At 44.5% G+C, this 23195-nt stretch overlaps 1 protein-coding gene across 4 annotated transcripts; it reads right to left on the reverse strand.

Moving 5' to 3' along the window:
- Positions 1–721: 721 nt before the first annotated feature.
- LOC111141494 (dysbindin domain containing 2) lies at positions 722–21877 on the reverse strand. 4 transcript variants are annotated; one of them, XM_022494096.1, is made up of 4 exons: positions 21851–21877; positions 3055–3201; positions 2724–2861; positions 722–1390 (listed from the first exon to the last, which is right to left on the reverse strand). In XM_022494096.1, exons 2-4 carry the CDS (start codon positions 3191–3193, stop codon positions 1185–1187), a joined length of 483 nt encoding a protein of 160 aa, XP_022349804.1. In that variant the 5' UTR covers positions 3194–3201; positions 21851–21877; the 3' UTR covers positions 722–1184. The 4 variants fall into 4 exon arrangements, with proteins under 4 accessions (XP_022349804.1, XP_022349801.1, XP_022349803.1 ...); XM_022494093.1 differs by lacking the exon at positions 21851–21877 and adding an exon at positions 5498–5805; XM_022494095.1 differs by lacking the exon at positions 21851–21877 and adding an exon at positions 5436–5516.
- Positions 21878–23195: the final 1318 nt, after the last annotated feature.

Raw genomic sequence — 23195 nt, forward strand, 5'->3', positions numbered from 1 at the left:
TTGAAACTTGATATAGGCTTCCAAGTATTTCAGGAGTAACCTTGGTCAGTGTCCCCTCTCTCACCTACCTCTCGTCCCCAGTTGCAACAGTGCAGCCCCGCTGAACGTCTCTCAGTTCCTCAGAGCTATTTCTCTCCCTTTACCGTCTGCCCAGGCTGCTCTTTCTGCTGGGATTACAGCCCCCACTTGGCAAACTCCTACTCAGTCTCTGGATCTCAGCTTAAAAATCAGCTCTTCGGTGGCCAGATGAGCTATTTTCTGATACCAGAGTTGTTCTTCATCATGCTACTGATTAGCCCGTGAACCGTGGCGTTTACTTGGTTTTCTCCGCCAGAGAGAGAATCAAGTACTGAAGGCAGGGGTGCAGATTGTCTTGTTCAGAACTGTTTTCCGGGGCGCCTGGGTGGCTCCGTGGGTTAAAGCCCCTGCCTTCAGCTCAGGTCATGACCCCAGGGTCCTAGGATCCAGCCTCATGTCAGGCTCTCTGCTCAGCAGGGAGCCTGCCTCCCCCCCACCACCGATCTCTCCACCTGCCTATGCCTACTTGTGATCTCTCTCTCTGTCGAATAAATGAATAAAATCTTAAAAAAAAAAAAAAAAAGAACTATTTTCCAAATGCCCGGCACACGTATTCAAGAACTATTTCCTGAAGAGATGGAGGGATGGTGTTGGTTAGACAGAGTGGGTCTGAGATCTCTGCAACGTGACACATGAAGGGGAGTGGTTGGTGGATTATTTTTTATTATTTATACTGTGCCCTTTTCCCAAACAGGATGTGGGGGAGCAGGACAGCTGGAGTACCACTACTCAGGGCGTGCTAAGGAGCTCACGTCCACTTAGAGACACTGGTTTAGGAGACACTATCAGAAGATGGCAGGATAGTGTGGGGGAGGGAGGGGTGTGAGGGAAAGCAGTAGCATCTTGTCCTGCCTCATCTCCCATCTCCTCGCCTGTAAGCCCTACCTCAGGGGGAAGCCAAAAACTGGTGGGAGGGTTGTAGCAGGAAAGGTTAGCAGTAAAGCAGGACGGTTAATTCCCAGAGAGTGCATTATCCCACTGTCCTTGCCTCCCCCTGGTGCCTACTGCAAGTAAAGAGTCTGGTCTTCTCTGAAGGGCTCTGGCTGGGCCTATGGTCTCCTGTGGAGAAGAGCCGGCTCGGTCAGTCTGTACATGGAGGCCCACCGCTAGCTGCAAGCTCCAGGCTCTGCCCCTCCATCAGCCCCATCCTCTTCCTCATCAGACTGTGCCAAGGGCGTGTCTGCCCCGCCATCACTGGGATTTGGGCTGTGCAGGTTGGTGGAGTCGTCAGAAGATGACGAGGACGTGCGGGATGCAGTCCTGTCTGGCGTCGGCATTGGAAGGCTCAACTCCTCTGGGTGCTCATCCAGCCCTGCCCAGAAAGAAGAGTTGGTCAGGGCCACAAATGGGGCTTCAGGGCACTCTCGGAGATGGTCTGGCCAGGAGAGGCTGAAGCCCAGAGAAGGGCAGGGGAGTGACCAGCCACTGAGCCAGTCCACAAAGAGCCAGGTCCCTGGACTCCCAGTTCCTTCTACTTCACTACACCATGTCTGGGCCCTAGAGTCAGGTCGATCAATCGGAGTTCAAGCTCTACCTATGTCACCTACTTGCTACCCAGGGGCTATGAGCAAGTCATTCTCCCCCTCAAAGACCAAATCTTCTCTAAGAATGTGATATGCACCTATATTCCAGAAGAGTTTTGAGGATAAAATCGAAGAATGAGTATAGACTATCTGGCATGCAATAGGCCATCTATAAAGAGCAGCAGTTTAAATAAGAGAATATCTATCTTACAGGCTCAACAGATGGGCTTCGGACTGACACAGCCACGGTCTGAACCCAGCTTTTCCACTTTCTGGCTGTGTGACAACGTCTGAGTCTAATTTCCTCTTTTATAAAATCGGGGTAATACCACCTAATAGGACATTGTAAGGATTGAGCTAATAGACCACTGTATTAGCAACCTAAAAAAAAAAAAAAAAAGTGCTCAGTAAATACTCATAAAAGATGACTAAAATGGCTTAAGTTATCTAATATAAATATTTATATTTTATAAATATTTATATTATATAATATAAATATAATATATATTTATATTTTATATTTATATATTTTATATATATTTATATTATATGTTTTATATTTATATATTTTATATATTTATAATATAAATATAATATAAATATTTATATTTTATATTATTTTAATTACATGAATTAATCAGATTAATTTCACAAATGCAAAATTAACAAAGCCTAAATGGGGCTGGGGCATTCCCAGAAATTTTAGATTGGAAATCTGTCACCCAGTTCCCCTTGAGATCAACTTCCCTAAAATCAGAATAGACAGCTGTTTCACTGGTAGAAACACACATTTCGGGGCACCTGGGTGGCTCACTGGGTTAAAGCCTCTGCCTTCGGCTCAGGTCATGATCCCAGGGTCCCGGGATCGAGCCCCGCATCCGGCTCTCTGTTCAGCAGGGAACCTGCTTACCTTCCTCTCTCTCTCCCTGCCTCTCTGCCTACTTGTGATCTCTGTCTATCAAATAAATAAATAAAATCTTAAAAAAAAATAAGAAAGAAAGAAAAACACATTTCCAGCCCCTACGAGTACACTTCCCCAGCCCTGCCTTGCAGCCTCACTCCAGAGCCTGCCACCCGGTTCTGGCTAACTGGAGCCCAAGTCCTCAAAGCCAAGGGCCATACCAGATGTCTGGGAGGCTGGTGGAGGGTCCTCACAAGGCAAGAACACATCTGCTCCATCCTGGTCTCCAAGGTCAATAAATTCTACCTGCTCCAGGGCATCCACGTTCACTTCCATGGAGGAGATACTACCTATGGGGGCTGTAGATCAAGAAGGGGACAAGTCAGGAGGAGGCAGGCCAGAACCCTCGGATGGTCAAAGATATATGTCAAGTCCAGAGACAGGAGTCTCGAGGTCCGAAAAAACAAAGGGAAGAGGTTCCCAGGATTCAGGACCTATGAGACCTATCCCCCCACTCTACCCCAGTCCCTCTCCCCAGGACTCAGAGCTTACGTCTCTGCGACTCGAGATGCAGGTGGGACAGGGGGAAGACAAACTCTGTCTCTGGCTGTAAAATTTCCTCAAAGAATTTCTGCCGCTCCCAAAGGCGGAGCTGCTGGCGCTCCAGGGCTGCCCGAGGATTTGGGTCCATGTCAGCTCCTGGAAGGTGGAAGAGCACGTACAGCTATGAAGTTGAGCGGGAATACAACGGGATCCTGGGCTTGGGGAACCCCTCTGCAGCCAGCATCCCGTTGTGGCAGCCTGGATGCCACCGCACTTGGCCACCTCCTTCCCTCCCTTAAAAGAAAGTCTGTTACTACAAACTTCGAGTCTCAGAGAGAGGCAGGGCTGAGCCTGGCCCCACAAAGGGGATGCTGGTTCCAGGCACGGCAGAAGAAGCTCCTCTGTATTCAGGAAACGGGCCAACAGCCAAGTCTCACGATCACGGCCTTGTGAGAGGGGTTGGAGGAATTGGTCCAGCCTCAAAGAGGGAGGCACTTCCAATAGACCCAGCCTCCCCTCAGAAGGCCATGGAAGACAGTCAGATGGGTATCTCAGGGTGCTCAAGTGTTGCAACTCTGGTTCATGCCCAGCCTTCCAAACCCAAAGACTAAAGCAGCCCCTCTCCCACCCACACCCCATCACCACCATCCCCTCCAAACTCTGCTCTGAAGTCACAGACCTGACTTCCAGACTCAGCTCTGCCCCTAAGGAAATCATCTTTCCAGCCTCAGTCTTCCCATCCGAAAATGACTTAATAGTCCTACCTGCCTCAAACACAACCCAGCAGTTGCTGGAGCAGGTGCTCTGTAAAATGTAAAGCCCGGACACTGTGCTCTTCCGAGCCGGCCCCCCACCCCCATCTCTTTCTTCTCCCTACTCACCAGCCCTTTATTTGAGCACCTCTCTCCCCTAACACATCTCAGGCTTCTATCCCCATTAGTCAGTGAGTAGCAATTGGAAGGGCGGGTCCTGGGTCCAATTTAGACCAGGCCCCCGGGGTCCCCATTGCGGAGAGCTTTCCAGAACACCAGAGCTCTGGGCCAGCCCAGGCCCTATACATTCACTCGCATTCACTCCATCTCCTTCCGGCGGCGCGCTTTAAGCCCATCACCGGAGGCAAGGGAGCATCTGGCTTGAGGACCAGCTCGTCATCCTCTTTAGCCTGCCTCCCTCGATTCCTGGGACTCAGTGTCGGAGACCCCGGCCCGTGCCACAAGGCGCTGCTGCGGACGGCGAGGGATTCAAACCCAACTGGGCCAGCCAGGGCCAAAGGCAGTGTGCTGAGACCGGGTGGCCGCCGGCTGGCAGCGCGGGGGCGGGAGGCGCTGACGCCGATTCCTGGGAAAGGCTCTCCGAGCTGCCGCCCAGGTCACAGCGCTAAAAATACCCGGGGCCCCTGGGGCCGTCTGCTCCAGCGGCCCGGCGGGGGAGGGAGAGGACGAGGGTGGGGGCACCCACGGGCCGGGGGTGCCAGGACGCCCCCTCTCCCCCTCCCCCTAACCCCATCCATCTCCTGAGACCTGAGGGGCTGTCCCCAGGAGGTAGCAGAGCCAGGGCCGGGGAGAGGAAGGGAGTTGTTTACGCGACGAAAGGCGCAGGAAGAAGGGAGACGAGGTCTAGGGAGCCCGGGGAGCCCCACAAATGCAGAGCGCCCTGCCAGTCTCCGCCCCACCCGCCCTGGAGTCCACGGAAGCGAGAAAATTCCCTAAAAAGGGCCGGGGCGCGCCCGCGGCCGGGGGAGGAGGCAGCCGAGGGCTCCTGGGCGTTCGGCTAGTGCGGCCGGCCCCCGGCCCTGGTCCGCCCGCCGCCTCTGCGCCCCTGCCGCCGAGCCCCTACCTGCAGCGCCCCGCGCCCCCGCTGCCTCGGTCGCTCGGCTCCGGCGAGACGGCGGCGGGGGCGTGGGAGCGAGCCGCGCCGGCCGGGGTGGGGCTGCGCCGCCGGGGCTCCCGCGGGACAGCCGGGCCCTGGGAGCCGGGAACGAGGAAGCGGCGGGCGGCGGAAGTGGGGGAGGGGCGGCGGCGGGCACCCGCGCTCGCCTCCCTCCCGGCGGCCTCGGGGAGCCCCCTCGGGCGCGGCCGCTCGCACTTCCAGGCCGGGCGAAAAGTTCCCGGCGCGCATCGTTGCCCAGCAGCTGGCCGCGCGCGTCCGCACTCCGCCCGCCGCCGGGGCGCTCGGCTCCGCACGCTCAGATCCACTTGCTGCACCGCGCTCAGCCACGCAGCCCCGCCGCGGGGATACGCGCGGGTTCTCGACCCACGCGCACTTGCTGCTCGCTACTCCCGGGCAACCCCGCGACAAAGCACCCGCACCGGCACCCGCACCCGCACCCGCACCCTGGGCGAGAAGGCGCGGCGGGGAAGGGGACCCGCTGGAGCGGGGAGGGCACTGACCCGGTGCCGCCCATCAGGGCAGGTGCGCCGCGGCAGAGGGCCCGCCTGACCCTGGGACTCACCCGGCAGCCCCGGGTTCTGGCTCCCGGACCGCACAGAACCGCCGACCAGCCTTCCAGCGCGCTGGGCGGGGTGGGCGCCGGGACGGGGCGGGTCAGGGCTGCAGGGGTGGGCCGCTGCGCCGCACCCCGAGACGCCGGCGTGGAGCCAAGTCCTCCAGGGCGCGAACAGGGGCGCAGCGCGTCCAGGGCGGCGGTGGTGGAGGGGCGAGGTGCTGACTGCGGGCAGACAGAGGAAACTCTTGCCCGCCTCTCCGCGCCTCCTGCTCAAACCAGGGCCAGAAGTGTCTAATCTGGCAGCTACTGCACTGAGATTCTGTACCCATTCTTCTCTTCCCCCCTCCCACCCATCCACTTGTGCTCACAGCTCCAGAAGCCGCGGGAACAGGACGGGGTCGGGGGTTTCTGTCGGGAATACTTCTTCCATGGGGTCATTCGTTCATTCACTCAACAAGCATCCGCGAGTGAGCCAGAATTCCTCCTAAGCACCTCTCTGTCCTGTGCTAAATACTCCTCCATTCCTTGTCGATTCTCTGCCCTAAATAACTTTTCAATCCACCATTCCTCGCCGCTTCCACTACCCTCTCTCCCTTGGCTCCTCCGGTAGCCTTAGATCTGGGTTTCCCGTACTCGCTCTGGCCCTGCTACATTCCATCCCTCTCCCCTCCCCTCTCCTCCCCGCAACACACAGCAGTCAGTCACCATTTCAAAACCAAGTCTGCGTTCAAAACGCCACCCCCTGCTTAAATCCCTCCATTGTTAGAATAAAAATCTAAGTGCTGATATCTGAGCCGAGTCTTCAAGAAATGAGTTCAACAAGCAGAGAAGGGCGGGGGGGGGGATGGGAATGTGCAAAGGGATGGAGCCATGACACATGCCAGTTTCCCTGTCAGGGGACCAGCCCTGTACAAACTGCTTCTTCTATTGTTAGTGGATCTCAAAACAACCCTGTGAGAGAAATACAGCAAGCAGCGTTCCCACTATTTTACAAGCAAAAAGTTTAGTTTGTGGGAGGCAAGTGGTTAAGAGCACGGGCGTGGTAGTCTGACCCTCCAAGGTTGCAAACCTAGCTCTGCATCTAGCCAGCTGTGTAAACACTTAATTTCTCTGTTCCTTGATTTCCTTACTTATTAGGTAGGAATAATTAACCCCTACCACTTATGAGATAATTCATATAAAATGCTTAGTACAGGATGTGGGTACTTTGGAGATGCTCAATAAACATTAGGTGTTTCAATTGTAATGGGTTCTGAGAAAGGGAGGAAAGTGTTTTCTTCCGTGAATTTCTGAAATTATAGGAAGTACACCCTAATAGTACTTCTACAGAGTTTGTTGAATATCTTTTGCTATTATAAGTGCTTTGCATATATTAACTCTTTTAATCATCTTAACAGTCTTGTGAGGTAAATACTATTACGATCTCCATTTGACAGATCCAGAAACTGACAGACGGAGAGGTGAAGGGACTTGTCCAAGGCCATACAGCAAATAAGTGATGGAATTCAAATTCACATAGGCTGCTTCCAGAGGCTGTGCTTGTAACCACTGCTCCCCGCCTGTTCCCCTTCTGTCCTGTTGCAGTTTTCATCTCCCAAGAAATGTTTTAGTCAGTTGGATTCTTATTCCTCATTAATGGATGAAGTAGATTCTTGGTCCCACTTCCTAGCACAGAAGAATGAGGCCAGCTCAGTAGTATGGTGGGTGAGAGCTCAGCTCCCAAAGCCACTTCCTCTCCCCGTTCCGGGCTTATCCCTAGGAACAGAACTCCAAGGATTGTTTTGACCTGTCTTCAAGATGGTGACAGATTTGGAACCTCCATCCCTTCTCTTTGTCCGATAGTTGCCACATGAAGGGGTAGAAAGGGAAAAGCATCCAAGCTAGAGATAATTCAGGGGGCTAAGCTGGAAGGGCATCAGGCAAGAGAAAGACCCAGGTAGCAGCCTCGGGAGCAGATGGCAAAGGAAGTGGAGGGAGCCATGGAAAAGTAGATGGCTGAGACTTCTGGCTTCCATCCAGGATGCAGAAAGCTGGGAAGAGCATCATTGCCACACTAATCACAATTTTTAAAAATTGTTAGGTAGTCTATAGAATTACAACTTTCGTCAAACCCATCAGAGAGCTGAGGCTGCAGAGCAACCAATTAACCTGAATTCCAAAGAAGGACAGGAGCCTCCAAGAAGAAATGGGACACAGGCACTGGCACACTTGTGAGGTGGGAGGAAGACGGGGCCTCGGTGCAGAAGGGTAAGAAAAGTTCATTTCCTTATGTACATCCAGGTTTCTCTCTGGTATCACATTTTTTCTGCCTCCAGAAAGATCTACATAAAGAAGTAAAGATCTCTGGAAATGAACGGAATAAAGGTAAACAGAAGAGACAGTTTTCTGTTTTTAATCACGTTGTAAGACAACTGACTGTCTAAAGCAAAAGAGTGGCCACCCACTACTCTTTTGCGTTAGAAGTCACGGGGATGGAAAGTGCAGCACTGGGAATATAGTCAATAACTTTGTGTGGTGACAGATGGTAAGTACTTTTATTGTGGTGAGCATTTTGTAATGTATTTAATTGTCAAATGACTATGTTGTACATCTGAAACTAATATAAAATTGTATATCACTACCCTTCAATTTTAAAAAGTAGCAATAGGTTGTAGATAGCACACACTAAAGTAAAATGTATAACAATAACAATAAAAATGATGGGATAAGTAACTGGAAATAGACTGTTGAAAGGTCCTCTGCTCTGTAAGAAGTGGTAATAACATTATTTGAATATTGACTTTGATTAATTGAAGATATATAGTAAATGTGAGGGCAACCACTAAAAATTTTTTTAAAGAAGTATAAATAACAGGCCAATATGGAGGCAAAGTGGGATAATAAAAATATGGGGAGGCATTCTCCCTGAGCCTTTTTTTTTTTAAGATTTTGTTTATTTATTTGACAGACAGAGATCATTAGTAGGCAGAGGGGCAGGCAGAGAGAGAGAGAGGGAAGCAGGCTCCTCGCTGAGCAGGGAGCCTGATACGGGGCTCAATCCCAGGACCCTGGGATCATGACCTGAGCCAAAGGCAGAGGCTTTAACCCACTGAGCCACCCAGGCGCCCCTCCCTGAGCCTTTTTGTATTCAATGTGTCTTGCTGACTATGTCAAGATTGCAGGGATCTGACTTCTCTTTCACCTGGGCCCTTGCCCAGGAAGCTGATTGTTTATAGAGCTTGAGAGATCAGATCATGTCTTTCTCAAATCAAGGCAGGCTTGCTTACTGCTCGTTATAAAAGTTCTGGGTCTGGCTCCTCAGCCAGAGTGTAAACCCACTGTGTCTGTCTTGTGCATCTGGGACCACCATATCAGTTGTCGGACTTGGGGCCAAAGGAACCAATGAACACACAACTGTGCCCTGTTCATGTTACTTGGTGTGCTATGAGTAATCAACTGTTTCAATCAAATGCAATAAGTCTTATTATCTATTTTTGGTACCCAACAGATGGATGTTTTTCCCTGAAAAAATGTAATTATTCCAAAGTAAGGAAGAAAAAGAGAAAAAGTGAGGGAAAAAAAAAGATGTTAACTATAAAACAAATAACAGGATATATGTTTTTAATCCAACTGTTAATGAAAGACAACCAGTTAAAAGACAGACTAGTAGAGTGGGAAGTAAAGCAAAAGGCAATAATGTACTGTCTACAAGAAACCCAATTTAACTATATAGAAATATATGGGATAAAAGTAAATGAATGGAGGGGTGCCTGGGTGGCTCAGTGGGCTAAAGCCTCTGCTTTCAGCTCAGATCATGATCTCAGGGTCCTGGGATGGAGCCCCACATTGGGCTCTCTGCTCAGCGGGGAGCCTGCTTCCCTCTCTCTCTCTGCCTGCCTCTCTGCCTACTTGTGATCTCTGTCAAATAAATAAATTAATTTTTAAAAAAGTAAATGAGTGGAATGATATATACCATACCAACAGTAATCAAAGTAAATTGGAGTGGCAATATTAATACCAGACAAATGTAAACTTCAAAAAGACTATTACCAATGATGAAGAGGGATATTCATAACAATAAAAGGTTCAATTCACCAAGAAGACTCCACTATTATAAATGTGACTACATCTAATAACAGAGTTTCAAAAATAGATGAAGTAAAAACCAATAGACCTAAAATAGAAAGAGAAAAATCTATATTTCAGTTAGAGAATTCAATACTGCTCTCTCAGTAATCAATAAAACAAGTAGGCAGGACAAAGAAGGGAGCATAATAGGAAGCCTGAACACTATCAACTGACTTGTTCCAACCGACACTTTTAGAACACTTTACCAACAACAGTAAACATTCTTTTCAACTGCACATAAAACATTCACCAAGATCCATCATGGTTTAGGCTACAAAACAAACCTCAACACATTTAAAAGAGTTTAAATCATATAAAACGTTGATATGACTATACAAGAATTGAAATATAACTATATAACTAATAAAGATACCTGGGAAACACCCCCAATACTTGGAAATAAAATGCAACACTTCACAATAACTCATGAGTCAAAAATGAAGTCCAGGAGCACCTGGGTGGCTCAGTGGGTTAAAGCCTCTGCCTTCAACTCGGGTCATGATCTCAGAGTCCTGGGATCGAGCCCCACATCGGGCTCTCTGCTTAGCATGGAGCCTGCTTCCTCCTCTCTCTCTGCCTGCTTCTCTGCCTACTTGTGATCTCTGTCAAATAAATAAATAAAATCTTTAAAAAAAATGAAGTCCAAAAGGAAATTAGAAAAATATCCTGAATTGAATGAAATTGAAATGCAGCAGCCACCCAACTAGCCCCCAGTACTCGGTGCCTTTTGTTAGTCATAGCTTTGTTTAGTCTTCTGCTACACTGAATCAAGGTTACTCCGCGTGACCAGTAAGAAATGATGGTGGATCCTGTCCAAAATTAGGATTAAAAAAAACAAAAGACCACGGCTTCCATCTTGGGTGTGTGTCCTCTTTGCTTGGATCCCTCACCCTGGGGGAAGCCAGCTGCAATGTTGTCAACAGCCACGCAGAGAGGCCCACGTGGCAAGCAAGAGAAGATTCCAGCCAACAGCCAGGAAGAGCAGAGGCCTGCCAGCAAACGGCATGAGTGAGCAGGGAAACAGATCCACCAGCCCTGGTAGTGCCTTGGGAGGACCGCAGTCCTGGCCAGCAGCTTGCCTGCAACCTCGTGAGAGACTGAGACTGAGGCAGAACCATTTCAGCGAGAGCATTCCTGGATTCCTGCTGCCCAAAGCCTTTGCGATACCGAATACTTGCATCAAACTGCTAAGGTGTAATGCCATGCGGCAATAGGGCAATAGGTATGGTGCAGAGACTTTGGTACTGGGGTAGAGTGCTGCTGTGTCAGCTCCAGAGCGTGGCAGTGGCATTAGAACTGGCCACAAACGGAGAAGAGTGCTGTCAAAGGGCTTTGGAAAAGCTGCTGATAGAAGCCTCAGGCCTTTAATAAGGCCACAGCCAGGACAGACAGGAAAGTGGGTAAAGGCTCCTGGAAACCGTGGGAAGAGGAAGCTCATTATGTCAGGACCCAGAGGTTAACAGACCTGAGCCTAGCAGACCCGCGCCGGCAGTAAAGAGGAGAGCAGGGTGTGCGCTGAATGAACTGGGTGATCGAGCTGCGGGCATTGCCCAGCAAGGTGGTCAAGGTGCCACCTAGTTTCTTCTTGCTGCTGACAGTAAAATGCTAGCAGGGAGAAAGGAATAAAGCAGCAGTTCCCAAGTGACAGCGAGGCCACCTCCCGGGGGGACATTGGCAATGTCTGGAGACGCTTTTGGTTGTCAGAATGGAGAGGTTGCTATTGGCATCTAGTCTGTAGATGCCAGAGATACTCTTAAATATCCTCTAGTGCACAAGACAGGCCCCTCTCACCACTGCCCTCCAACACACTCATCCTGCCCTCAGTGTCCGCAGTGCCAAGGCAGAGAAACCCAGAGCTAAAAGGAAGCATTGTTAAATTTGAGGGAATTGGGACTTCATGCTACGAAATTCTCAGCCACTCCAAATGGCAAATGATCCTAACATTAAGTGGTTTCCTAGCAAACCTCAAATCCAGGGCATTGAAAACATCCAAAACAACATGGTCCAAAAATGAAACTGAGGGGGCGCCTGGGTGGCTCAGTCTGTTAAGCATCTAAGCTTAACCTTAAGCACCTAAGCTTAACCTTCGGCTTAGAGCATGATCCCGGGGTCCTGGGATGGAGACCCTCGTTAGGCTCCCTGCTCATCAGGGGAATCTGCTTCTCCCTTTCCCTCTGCCCCTCCCTTCCCTTGTGTTTTCTCTCTCACTCTTCCTCTCAAATAAATAAATCTTAAAAAAAAAAAATGAAACTGAGACTATGGCTACAAAATCTTAAGTTTATATCTCAGGGAGGTTAAAGGCAATGCCTCAGAGTACTATTCAGTCAGATAAAAGATCTCTAAAGAAATTATAGGTGTGCCTCACTAATCCTTTGACTCAAACAACAGGGGTTCTAGAAAGCTTGGGGGAGTTGTCCTTAGCCATTTCAGCAGAAGCCTAATGCAGAGAAGGGTTTGTGGGCATGGCTTTTGTCTATTAGAGTGCCCTGAATAAGATTCAGAGTGACCTACAAGTTCTTAAAAGGATTATAGATCAAGAAACATCTCCAGCTTGGACATACAGGGATAAAGAGAGTATAAAATAAAAACGGGATTTTTGGTCATGAACGAAATGGAGTAGATGCATTCCTCTCTATCCCTCCCACTAAGTACAGCTTAAAATGCTGGTCATTATACCTCAAACAAACATAAGAAGGCAGATCTATCAGGAAATCTAGTAGGTTTCCTTTTTGCTGGGGTCTGGAGAAGACTGCAACCTGGAAATGCCAAACAGGCACAGGTAAAAACTGTCCCCATGAAAAGCCCGTTTTCTCTTGTCAAACGACTGAGAAAGGGGCACCCTAGCAAGACAGAAATCTTCTCACGTTAAATGTCCTACTTCAGCAATACTAGAGGAAAAACCATTCCCAGCCTCGACTAACAAAACAGGGGAAAGCCAGACTTCAGTATTTGTCCTGTAACAAAGGTAACAGGGCAACTCCCCCACTTCACCTCTGAGTGGTGTGAGAGCTCCGAGACCAGGTGGGACACTCGGCTTCATTACTGCCCAATAGTAACAAGTACCCCTCCCCAAAAATCCGTCCCCATTTCCATGGTGTCAGAGGAGACCATGTGCAGAACCAGGCTGCCATCCCCATCCAGCAATAATGAGGCAACACTCCCTTCCCCCAGTATAAAGGAGGCCAAGTGTAGACCCTAGATGTCAATCTCTGCCCGGCCATAATGAAATAACCCTGCCCTTGCCCTACTGGGTGGTATGAATGGGGTCATGCACCTAGCCTCAATTTTCACTCTCACCTGATGATAAAGAGTTGGTGCCCCCTGTCTCACTGGCCCAGGTCATCTGAGCCTGCTAAAACAGAAGATTTAAATGAGATCCCAGAGTCTCATAACATAACTTCCAAAATGTCTAGGTAATAACTGAAATAATGCATCATACCTTGAACCAGGAAAATCTCAATTTGGGTAAGAAAAGACAAACAATAGATGCCAACAGATCACAGCGTTGCTGGCTTTATCTGACTCTGATTTTAAGACAGCCACTATAAAAATGCTTCAACAAACATGCCTGAAATAAATTAAAAATTAAAAAAAAAAATCAGGAAAAAAATAGAAGACATAAAGAAAATAGAAATCTTAGAACTGAAGAAAAAATTACTGTGCTGGGTTGAATAGCGTTCTCTAAAAATTCATGTCTATTCAGTACTACAGAACATAACCTTATTTGGAAACAGAGTCTTTGCAGAAATAATTAGGTAAAATGAGGTCATGCTGGATTAGTGTGGGCACTAAATCCAATAACTAGTCTCCTTTGTAGGAAGACTATGTGAAAACACAGAAAGATGCCCAAAGGAGACCAACATATGAGATGGAGGCAAATACCAGGATGATAGGTCTATAAGCCAAGGAACACCAGGGATTGCTGGCAATCACCAGAAGCTAGCTAGCCCTGGAGCAGAGTCTCCCTTAGAGCCTACAGATGGAATTAACACCTTGATTTTTGGACTCTTCATTTCCAGTACTGTGTAAAATAAACTTCTATAGTTTTAAGCCATCAAGCCAGTTGTTACAGCAGGCAGGTCTAGGAAATTAATACAGAAATCAAATTTAAAAACAACAACAAAACAACAAAAACCTTACTGGAGAGGCTCAGTAGAAGAATGGAGATAAAGTATGAAAGGATTGGTGAATTTGAAAAGAGAACAGTAGAAATATACAATCTGAAAAAGAGAGAAAATTATATTAAGAAAGAAAGAACGAACAAACAGAGCCTAAGGAACCTGGAAGACAGTAACAAAAGATTGAACATTTCTGTCACTGGAGTCCCAGGTGGAAGGGAAAAGGAAGTGAAGCTGAAAAAACATTCAAGAAAATAATGACTGAAAATTTCCCAAATTCAACAAAGACCTGAACCTACAGGTTCAAAAAGCTGACTGAATCTCTAACATAAACCCAAATGAATCCATGATGACACATACCATAATCAAACTTGTGAAAACCCAAGTCAAATGCTAGCTTACGGAGATAGAGAAATGCTGTCTTACGGAGAGGAGAACTACAGTTCAGTTGCAGCAGGTTCTCACGATCCATGGAGGCCAGAACAAAAGTAGCACAACAGTTTGAAGCAGTGAGGGAAAGCACAGTCAATCCAGAGTGCTTGACAAAGACTCTCTCCTTGACCAAGCTCTACCCGGGCTCCTCTGAGCCCTCTTTTTGACCAGGCCTTAACCTTGGTCTATAAAGATTTAAACAAACACTAACATAGTTTTTAACAGTTCAAGACTTAATCCCTAGGATGACCCCAGACCCCTTAAAGTGACTGCCTGAGAAAATGCAAGACTACCAAATGAATTTACTGTTTGTTCCCGCTAACCCCTGAAGATAGGACCCCTGTCTGCCAACAGCAAGATACACATCTTCCGTGGGAGGGTAGGAGCCTAATATCAGTAGTGCCAGTTTGCAAACCTAGATGGGTTTCACATGGACCAATATCCCCTTTCTGCTTTCTGTAAATTTTCACTTCCTTAACTCTACAGCACCCCCCTCAACCCCTCCCTATTCCCAAATTCCTTAAGATGCTGAGTCATCTCTGTACAAATCAAAGTTGACTTCAGTTCACACTGGGTTCTTTTTCCTATTACAACAGTGTATTTTTTTTCTTAAGATTTTTATTATTTGACAGACAGAGATCACAAATAGGCAGAGAGCAGGCAGGGGGGGCGGGAAGCAGGCTCCCTGCTGAGGAGAGAGCCTGGGATCATGACCTGAGCCGAAGAGGCTTTAACCCACTGAGCCACCCAGGCATCCCTGTCCTTCCTACTTTAAATAATTTGTTTATCTCTGACATGCTATACCCAGTGAGAAGACCTTTGAGGAATGAGAAATCAAGGCATTCTCAAATAAAGTAATACTAAGAGAATTTGCTGTCTGAAGACCTACCCTAAAAGAATGACCAAAGAGGGCCCCTGGCTGGCTCAATCCATGGAGCATGCAGCTCTTGATTTCAGGGTTGTGAGTTTAGATTACTTTAAAGTACAAAATCTTGGGGCACCTGGGTGGCTGAGTGGGTTGAGCCTCTGCCTTCGGCTCAGGTCATGATCTCAGGGTCCTGGGATCAAGCCCGGAATTGGGCTCTCTGCTCAGCAGGGAGCCTGCTTCCTCCTCTCTCTCTCTGCCTACTTGTGATCTCTGTCTGTCACATAAATAAAATCTTTAAAAAAAATATAAAGAACAAAATATTAAAGAAAGAAAGAAAACACCATAGATTAAATAAAAAACGGAATCCTAAAAAATGTTTGAGTAACACAGGAAGGATGGAAAAATGGAGCAGAGGAATGAAAAGCAGAGGAAACAAACAATAAAATGGCAAATGGAAGCACTAAGACACAAATAATTATATGAACAGGAAATGGCCTAAATATATCATTTAAAAATGAGAGAGACCTGCAAAATAACATATGAAAAAATGACACAAATAAAAGCTATCAACAAGAAATTCACTTCAAGTATAATGACATACGTAGGTTGAAAATAAAAGGATTGAAAAAGATATGCCATACAAACAGTAATCAAAAGACAGCAGAATCTGCCATCTTAAAATCAGATAAAAGGAAATCACCAGGAAAAGAGGTTACATTACATAATGATAACAGAGTCAAACCATGAGGAAGACAAAGCAATCCTAAATGTATAGGCACCAAACTGATAGAACAGAAAGGAGAAACAGACAAATCCACTACCAGAGTTGGAGACTTCAACACATCTCTAAAATACTATTAGAGGGGCAACTGGGTGGCTCAGTCAGTTAAGCGTCTGTCTTCGGCTCAGGTCATGAGTCCTGGGATCGAGCCATGCATCGGGCTCCCTGCTCAACAGAGAGCCTGCTTCTCCCTCTCCCTCTGCTGCTCCCCTGCTTGTGCTCTCCCTCTCTCTCTCTCTTTCTCTCTCTCTCTCTCTCTCTCTCTGTCAATAAATAAATAAATAAATAAATAAATAAATAAGATAGATAAAATCTTTTTTAAAAAATAAAATAAAATACTGATAGAAATACTAAGCAGAAAAGCAGCAGAATACGTAAGAACTTAACAAAACCATCATCCAAAAGGATCTTACTGACATTTAGAGAACACTCCACCCAACAACACTGAGATACACATTATTTTCAAGTACCCATGGAATATTGACCCCAACAGACAATATCCGAAGTCCAAAGACAACCTCAAGAGACTTAAAACAATCAAAATTATGCAGTGTGTGTTCCCTTGACCACAATGGAATCAAACAGATCCAAATTAGTAACAGAAAGGCGACAGGAAAATCCAAACACATGGAAATTAAACAACATACTTCTAAAAAATCTGTGGGTCAAAGTGTTGATCTCAACAACACTTTTTAAAATTTAGCTGAATGCAAAGTATTAAAATATGTGGGGCACAGCTAAAGTGATGCTGAAAGAGAAATTTACAGCACTAAACGTTTACTTTCAGAAGAAGAAAGACCTCTAATTAATAATTTAAGTTCTTGCCTTAAACTAGAATCAGAGCAAAAATCCCAAAGAATTGAAAATAGAAAAACAATAGAGAAAATCAAAGGAACAAAAAGCTGGAAAGATCTATAAAATGGACAAACTTTGGAAAGATCTATAAAATGGACAAACCTCTAACAAAATTGAACAACAGAAAAAAAAGGAGAAGACCTAAACTATCAATATCATGAGTGCAACAGAGGATATCCCTATGGGCTCCCAGACATTAAAGAGATAATAAGGGTCTACTAAGAACAATTCTACACACACAAATTTGGCAATTTAGATGAAAAGGACCAAATTCTCAAAAAGTACAAACTGCCAAAACTCACCCAACATTAAATAGATCATAAAAATAGCCCTATAATTATTACATTGAATTTGTAGTCAATGCAAAACACACACACACACACACCTCTTGAAAAAGAAATACCCAGCACCAGATAGTTTCACTGGAGAAATCCACCCAATATTAGAAGAATTAATACCAATTCTACACAATCTCTTTCAGAAAATAGTATAGGAAGGAACACTTCTCAGTGTAATTTCAAGAGGTTAGTATTACCAAACCCAGACAAAGACAGTACCAAAATAAAACAAAACACAACACAACAGACACATTTCATCTAAGTTATCAAATTGGAGGGCATGGAGTTGTTCATGATATTCCTTTATTATCCTTTTGATGTCCCTAGGATCAGTAGTGGTGGCCTCTTTTAAATTTCTGACATTGTTAATTTGTGTCTTCTTTTCTTTTTTCCTTGGTTAGGTTGGCTAGAGTTCTGTTGATTTTATTTATTTTTTCAAAAAACAACTTGTGGGGGTTCATTGATTTTCTCTACTGTGTTTGTTTTCAATTTCACTGATTTCTGCTCTAATTTTTATTATTCTTCATTTGCTTGCTTTAGACTTAAACTGCCCTTCTTTCTCTAGTTTTATAAAGTGAAAGCTTAAATTAATCTCTGATCTTTCCTCTTTTCCAATATAGGCACTAGTGCTATAAATTTCCCTTTCTAAGCACTGTTTTCATTGACCCAACACTTCAGATAAGTTGTATTTTCACTTTCATTTAGTTCAAAAAATTTTAAAGATTTTATTTACTTATTTTCAGAGAGAGAGAGAGCACGCAGAGGGGGTTGGGGGGTGGTGGGAGAGGGAGAGAGAGAATCTCAAGCAGACCCCTGCTGACAGTAGAGCCCTCCATGGGGCTTGATCTCATGACCCCAAGATCATGACTGAGCTGATATCAAGAGCTGGACACTTACCTGGCTGAGCCACCCAGATGCCCCTAGTTCAAAATATATTTGAGGTTTTTTTTTTTTAATTTCTTCTGTGATTCATGTGTTATTTAGTAGTGTACTGTCTAATCTCCAAATATCTTGGACTTTTCTAGCTATGATTATTGGTCTCTAATTTAATGCCACTGTGGTTTGAGAACATACTTTGTATGATTTCTATTCTTTTAGATCCGTTCAGATGTGCTTTAGGGCCCAGAATGTGGTCTATCATGAATGTTCCATAAGAGATTGAGAAGAATGTGTATTCTGCTGTTTAATGGATGAAGTATTCTATAAATGCCAGTTAGATCAAGTTCACTGCCGATGATGTTCAACTCTACACTTACAGATTTTCTGCACATTTGATTTATATATATTGAAAGAAAGGTGTTGAAGTCTCCAACTATAATGGTGCATTTGTCTATTTCTCCTTGGAGTTCTACCAGTTTTTGCCTCACATATTTTGACACTCTATTGTTAGGGGCATACATATTAAAGATTATTGTGTCTTCTTGGATTATGGACTCCTTTATTATTATTTAATGATCCTTTTTATCCCTGATAAAGTTTCTTGTTCTCAAGTCTGCTTTACCTGAAATTGATACAGGTACTCCAACTTTCCTTTGATTAGTGTTAGGATGGTATGTCTTTTTCTATCCCTTTATTTTTAAACTATCTTTGGCTTTATATTTAAAGTGGGGTTCTTTTAGACAACATATAATTAGGTCTTGGTTTTTTTGTCCACTCTGACAGTTCCAGTCTCTTAATTAGAATATATTCATGCCTTTCACACTTAAAGTGATTATTGATAGAACTGCCATAACACTGATCATGTTTATAACTATTTGTTGTACTTATTCTTTATTTTTTAAAAGACTTTATTTAATCATTTGACAGAGAGAGAGAGAGAGATTGGGAACACAAGCAGGGTGAGTGGGAAAAGCAGGCTCCCCACTGAGCAGGGAGCCTGACGTGGGGCTTGATCCCAGGAGCCTGGGATCATAACCTGAGCCAAAGGTAGACACCCAATGACTGAGCCACCCAGGCACCATATTTCCTTTTCTTTCTTCCCCTGTTTTTCTGCTTTATTTTGTTTTGAGCATTTTATGTGATTCTAATTTTCTCGCCTTTCTTAGCCTATCAATTACACTTCTTTTATTAAAAAAATTCAGTCATTTCCCTACAGTCTATAATATATATTTACAACTATTTTAAGTCTACTCTCAAGTAACACTATACCAGTTCAAGGGTAGTAGGTACTGTATAAAGGACCCAGAGGCCTTACAAAAACAGACACAAAAATCTTCAACAAAATATTAGCAAAAATTCAATCCAAAAATAAACAAAAAGAATTAAACACCAAAACCAAGTGGGATTTGGGGCGCCTGAGTGGCTCAGATGGTTAAGCATCTACCTTCGGCTCAGGTCATGAACCCAGGGTTCTGGGATTGAGCTCCGAGTCTGGCTCCCTTCTCAGCAGGGAGCCTGCTTCTCCCTCCCCATCTGCCTCTCCCCCTGTTCATGCTCTCTCTCTCATAAATAAAAATTAAAAAAAAAAAAAACCAGTGGGATTTATTCAGGCATGCAGGCATAGTTCAACATTCAAATATCAATTAATATAATCTACCATAGTAATGAACTCAAGAAGAAAAATTCACATGACCATATCAACTGATGTAGAAAAACATTAGGCAAAATCCAATGTCCATTATTATAAAAACTCTCAACAAACTAGGAATAGAGGGTAACTTTGAACTTGATAAAGAGCATCTACAGAAAACCTACAGCTGACATCATATTTACTGATGAAAGATAAGATCAAGCCAAGGATGACTGTTCTCATCATCTTTATGCAACATGATACTGGAAGTCCTACTCAGCAAAATAAGACCAAAAGAGGAAATTAAAGGCATATAGATGGGGAAAATATTTCAAAGCACGTATATTACAAAGGACTCAAATCTAAAATACATAAAGAACTCTCAAAATTCAACAGCAAACAAATAATCCAATTAGAAAATGGGCAAAAGACCGTTATTTCATCAAAGAGGATAGAGTGGTGGCAAACAACACATTAAAATGTGTTCAATATCAATAGCCATTAGGGAAATGCAAATTAAAACCATGGTGTATCTACACCACACTACACTACACTACAAGTGTAGATATCACTACACACTTACTAGAATAGTTTTAAAAAATAGTGACCATACCAAAAGCAGGTCAGGGTGCAGAGAAAACAGATCATACATATGTTGCTTGTGGGAATGTAAAATAATATAGTCACTATGGAAAAGAGTTTGTGTCTTCCTAGAAAGCTAAGCAGACACTGCATGATCTAGTGATTGCATTCCTCGGCACTTACTACAGAGAAATGAAAACTATGTCCATACAAGAGCCTATACATAAGTGTTCACAGCAGCTTTTATAATAACTCTAAGTTAGCAAAGACTCAAATGTTGTTCAATGAGTGAATAGTGAAACAAATTGTGGTACATTCCATACTGTGGAATAAAACTCATCAAAAAAAAGGGGGGGGGGACAAATTATTGATACATGCAACAACTGGGTGGATATTGAGGGCATTATTCTGAGTGAAAAAAAGCCAAACTTGTAATGTTACATACTGTAAGATTCCATTTATATAACATTCTTGAAATAACAAAATTATAGAAAGGAAGAGGGGTTGCCAGGGGGTAGGGTGGGAGGAAAGTGGGGTGGGTATAGAGCGTGAAGAACCCTTGGGAGGATACCACAGCTCTGCATCTTGATTGTGGTGGTGGTTACATGGATCAACAAGTGGTTTTGATATTATAATGTAGTTGTGTAAGATGTTACCATTGGGGGGGGAATGAGTGAAAGGTCATAGGACCTCCATGCATATATCTTCTTGGAATTTTCTGTGAATCTACAGTTATTTTCTAAGTTTATAAGGAACTATTGATACAGCAACAACATGGGTGGATCTCAAGAGCATTACGCTGAGTGAAAAAAGCCCCTCTCAACAGGTCACATGCTCTATGATTCTATTCACATAACATTCCTGAAATGACAAAATTATAGAGAAGGAAAACAAATTAGTGGTTTCTAAGGATTAGGGATGGATGGCAGGGAGAGGGGCGGATAGCACAAGGGAGATCTTAGTGGTGATAGAACATACACACACAAGTGAATGCATGTAAAACTGCTAAAATCTGAATTAGGCCTGTGGATTGTACAATGTCAGTTTCCTGGTTTTCGTACTGTATATGTTGTAAGGTTCCACCCTTGGAAGAAACTGTACTACTTTCGCAACTCCCTACAGATCTATAATCATTTCAGAATTTACAAAAATAATTGAGAAAAATTAAAAGAGGCCTTTGAACCTCAAAATTTTATTGGCAGGAAGCATGTTGAGAAAAATGACTCAACTGTAAATGTGCCCAAAAAAGAAAGGATAACTCAGAACAAAAAGTCCAAGGAACAGCGTCAAAATCTTAGTAGGATTTTGTGTAGAAATCAACAAGCTGATTTTAAAATTCATAAGGAAAGACAAATGAAGCATGATAGCCAAAACAATTTCGAGAAGAACAGAAGGGGTGCCTGGCAGGCTCAGTCAGAAGAGCATGCCACTCTTGTTGGGCGTAGAGATTACTTAAATAAATAAACTTGGGAAAAAAAAAAAGAACAGGAAAGTTGGAGAACTCACTATGTAATTTTGAGCGTTACTATAAAGTGCTATAGTAATCAAGACAGAGTATAAGACTTACTGTAAAGGAATCCAGACAGTATGATATTAGCAAAAGGATAGATGTATAAATCAAAGAAACAGAATCTAGAAGTAGATCCATACGTATATGGTCAACTGACTGTTAAGAAGAGTGCAAAGGAATTCAAAGGAAAGATGACGGTCTTTTCAACAAATTGTGTAGGCATAACTAGATATCCCTATAGAAGAAGCTTGATTCATACCTTACACTATATATAAAAATTAATGCAAAATAAATATCCAAGGGATGCCTAGGCAGTTCAGTTGGTTAGGCGTCTGCCTTCTGCTCACGTCATGATTCCAGGGTCCTGGGATTAAGTCCCGCATCTGGCGTCTTGCTCAGTAGGGAGTCTCCTTCTCCCTCTGCCTGCTGCTCCCCCTACTTGTAGTCTCTCTGTCTGTCAAATAAATAAATAAAATCTTTTCAAAAATTAATGCAAATGAGTCATTGACCTAAATATAAAAACCTGAAACTATAAAGTGTTGAGGAGAAAACACAGGAATAAGTGATTACTTACTTGGTGATTTGGGGCTAAACAAATATTTCTTCGACATGACACCAAAAGCATAATCCATTAAAAAAACTGATAAATTGGACTTCATCAAAATTAAGAATTTGCTCTTCACAGGCCAGTTAAGAAAATGAAAAGATAAACCAGAAACTGCAGAAAATACTTGTAAATCATATGTCTGACAAAGGGATCCAGAATTTACAAAGAACTCTCAAACATAATAGTACCCAAAAAAACCAATTTTTATTATTTTTAAAAGTAGGCTCCACACCCAGAGTGGATACCAACTTGGGGCTCAAACCCACGACTCCAAGATCAACACCCCAGCCAAGATCCAGAGGTAGACACCCAAATGACTGAACCACCCAGGCACATCAAAAACAACCCAATTTTTAAAAAATGGGCCAAAGACCTGAACAAACACTTCACCAGAGGAGATAAATAGATGGCAGATTAGCACATGAAAAGATGCTCAAGATTATTAGTTGTTAGGGAAACGTCAATTAACACTACTGTAAGGTACCACTATATACCATTAGAACGGCTTTTTTATTTTTATTTATTTATTTTTTTAAAAGGTGTTATTTATTTATTTGACAGACAGAGATCACAAGTAGGCAGAGAGGTAGGTAGAGAGAGAGGGGGGAGCAGGCTCCCTGCTGAGCAGAGAGCCCGATGCGGGGCTCGATCCCAGGACCCCAGGATCATGGACCCGAACCAAAGGCAGAGGCTTAACCCACTGAGCCACCCAGGTGCCCCTAGAATGGCTTTTTTAAAAACACAACCTGGGGCACCTGGGTGGCTCAGTCAGTTGAGCACCTGATTCTTGGTTTCAGCTCAGGTCACGATCTCACGGTGGAGAAATCAAGCCCTGTGTCGGGCTCTACACTCAGTGCACAGTCTGCTTCAGATTCTCTCTCTCTCTTTCCCCCTCATGCTGTCTCTCTCAAATAAGTTAATTAATTTAAAAAACACAACCCAACAATACCAAGTTCTGCCCAGGATGTGCAGCAAGTAGACCTGTCCCACACTGCCG

The sequence above is a fragment of the Enhydra lutris genome, unplaced genomic scaffold, assembly GCF_002288905.1.
Source record: "Enhydra lutris kenyoni isolate GAN:26980312 unplaced genomic scaffold, ASM228890v2 scaffoldscaffold6, whole genome shotgun sequence".
NCBI lineage: Eukaryota > Metazoa > Chordata > Mammalia > Carnivora > Mustelidae > Enhydra > Enhydra lutris.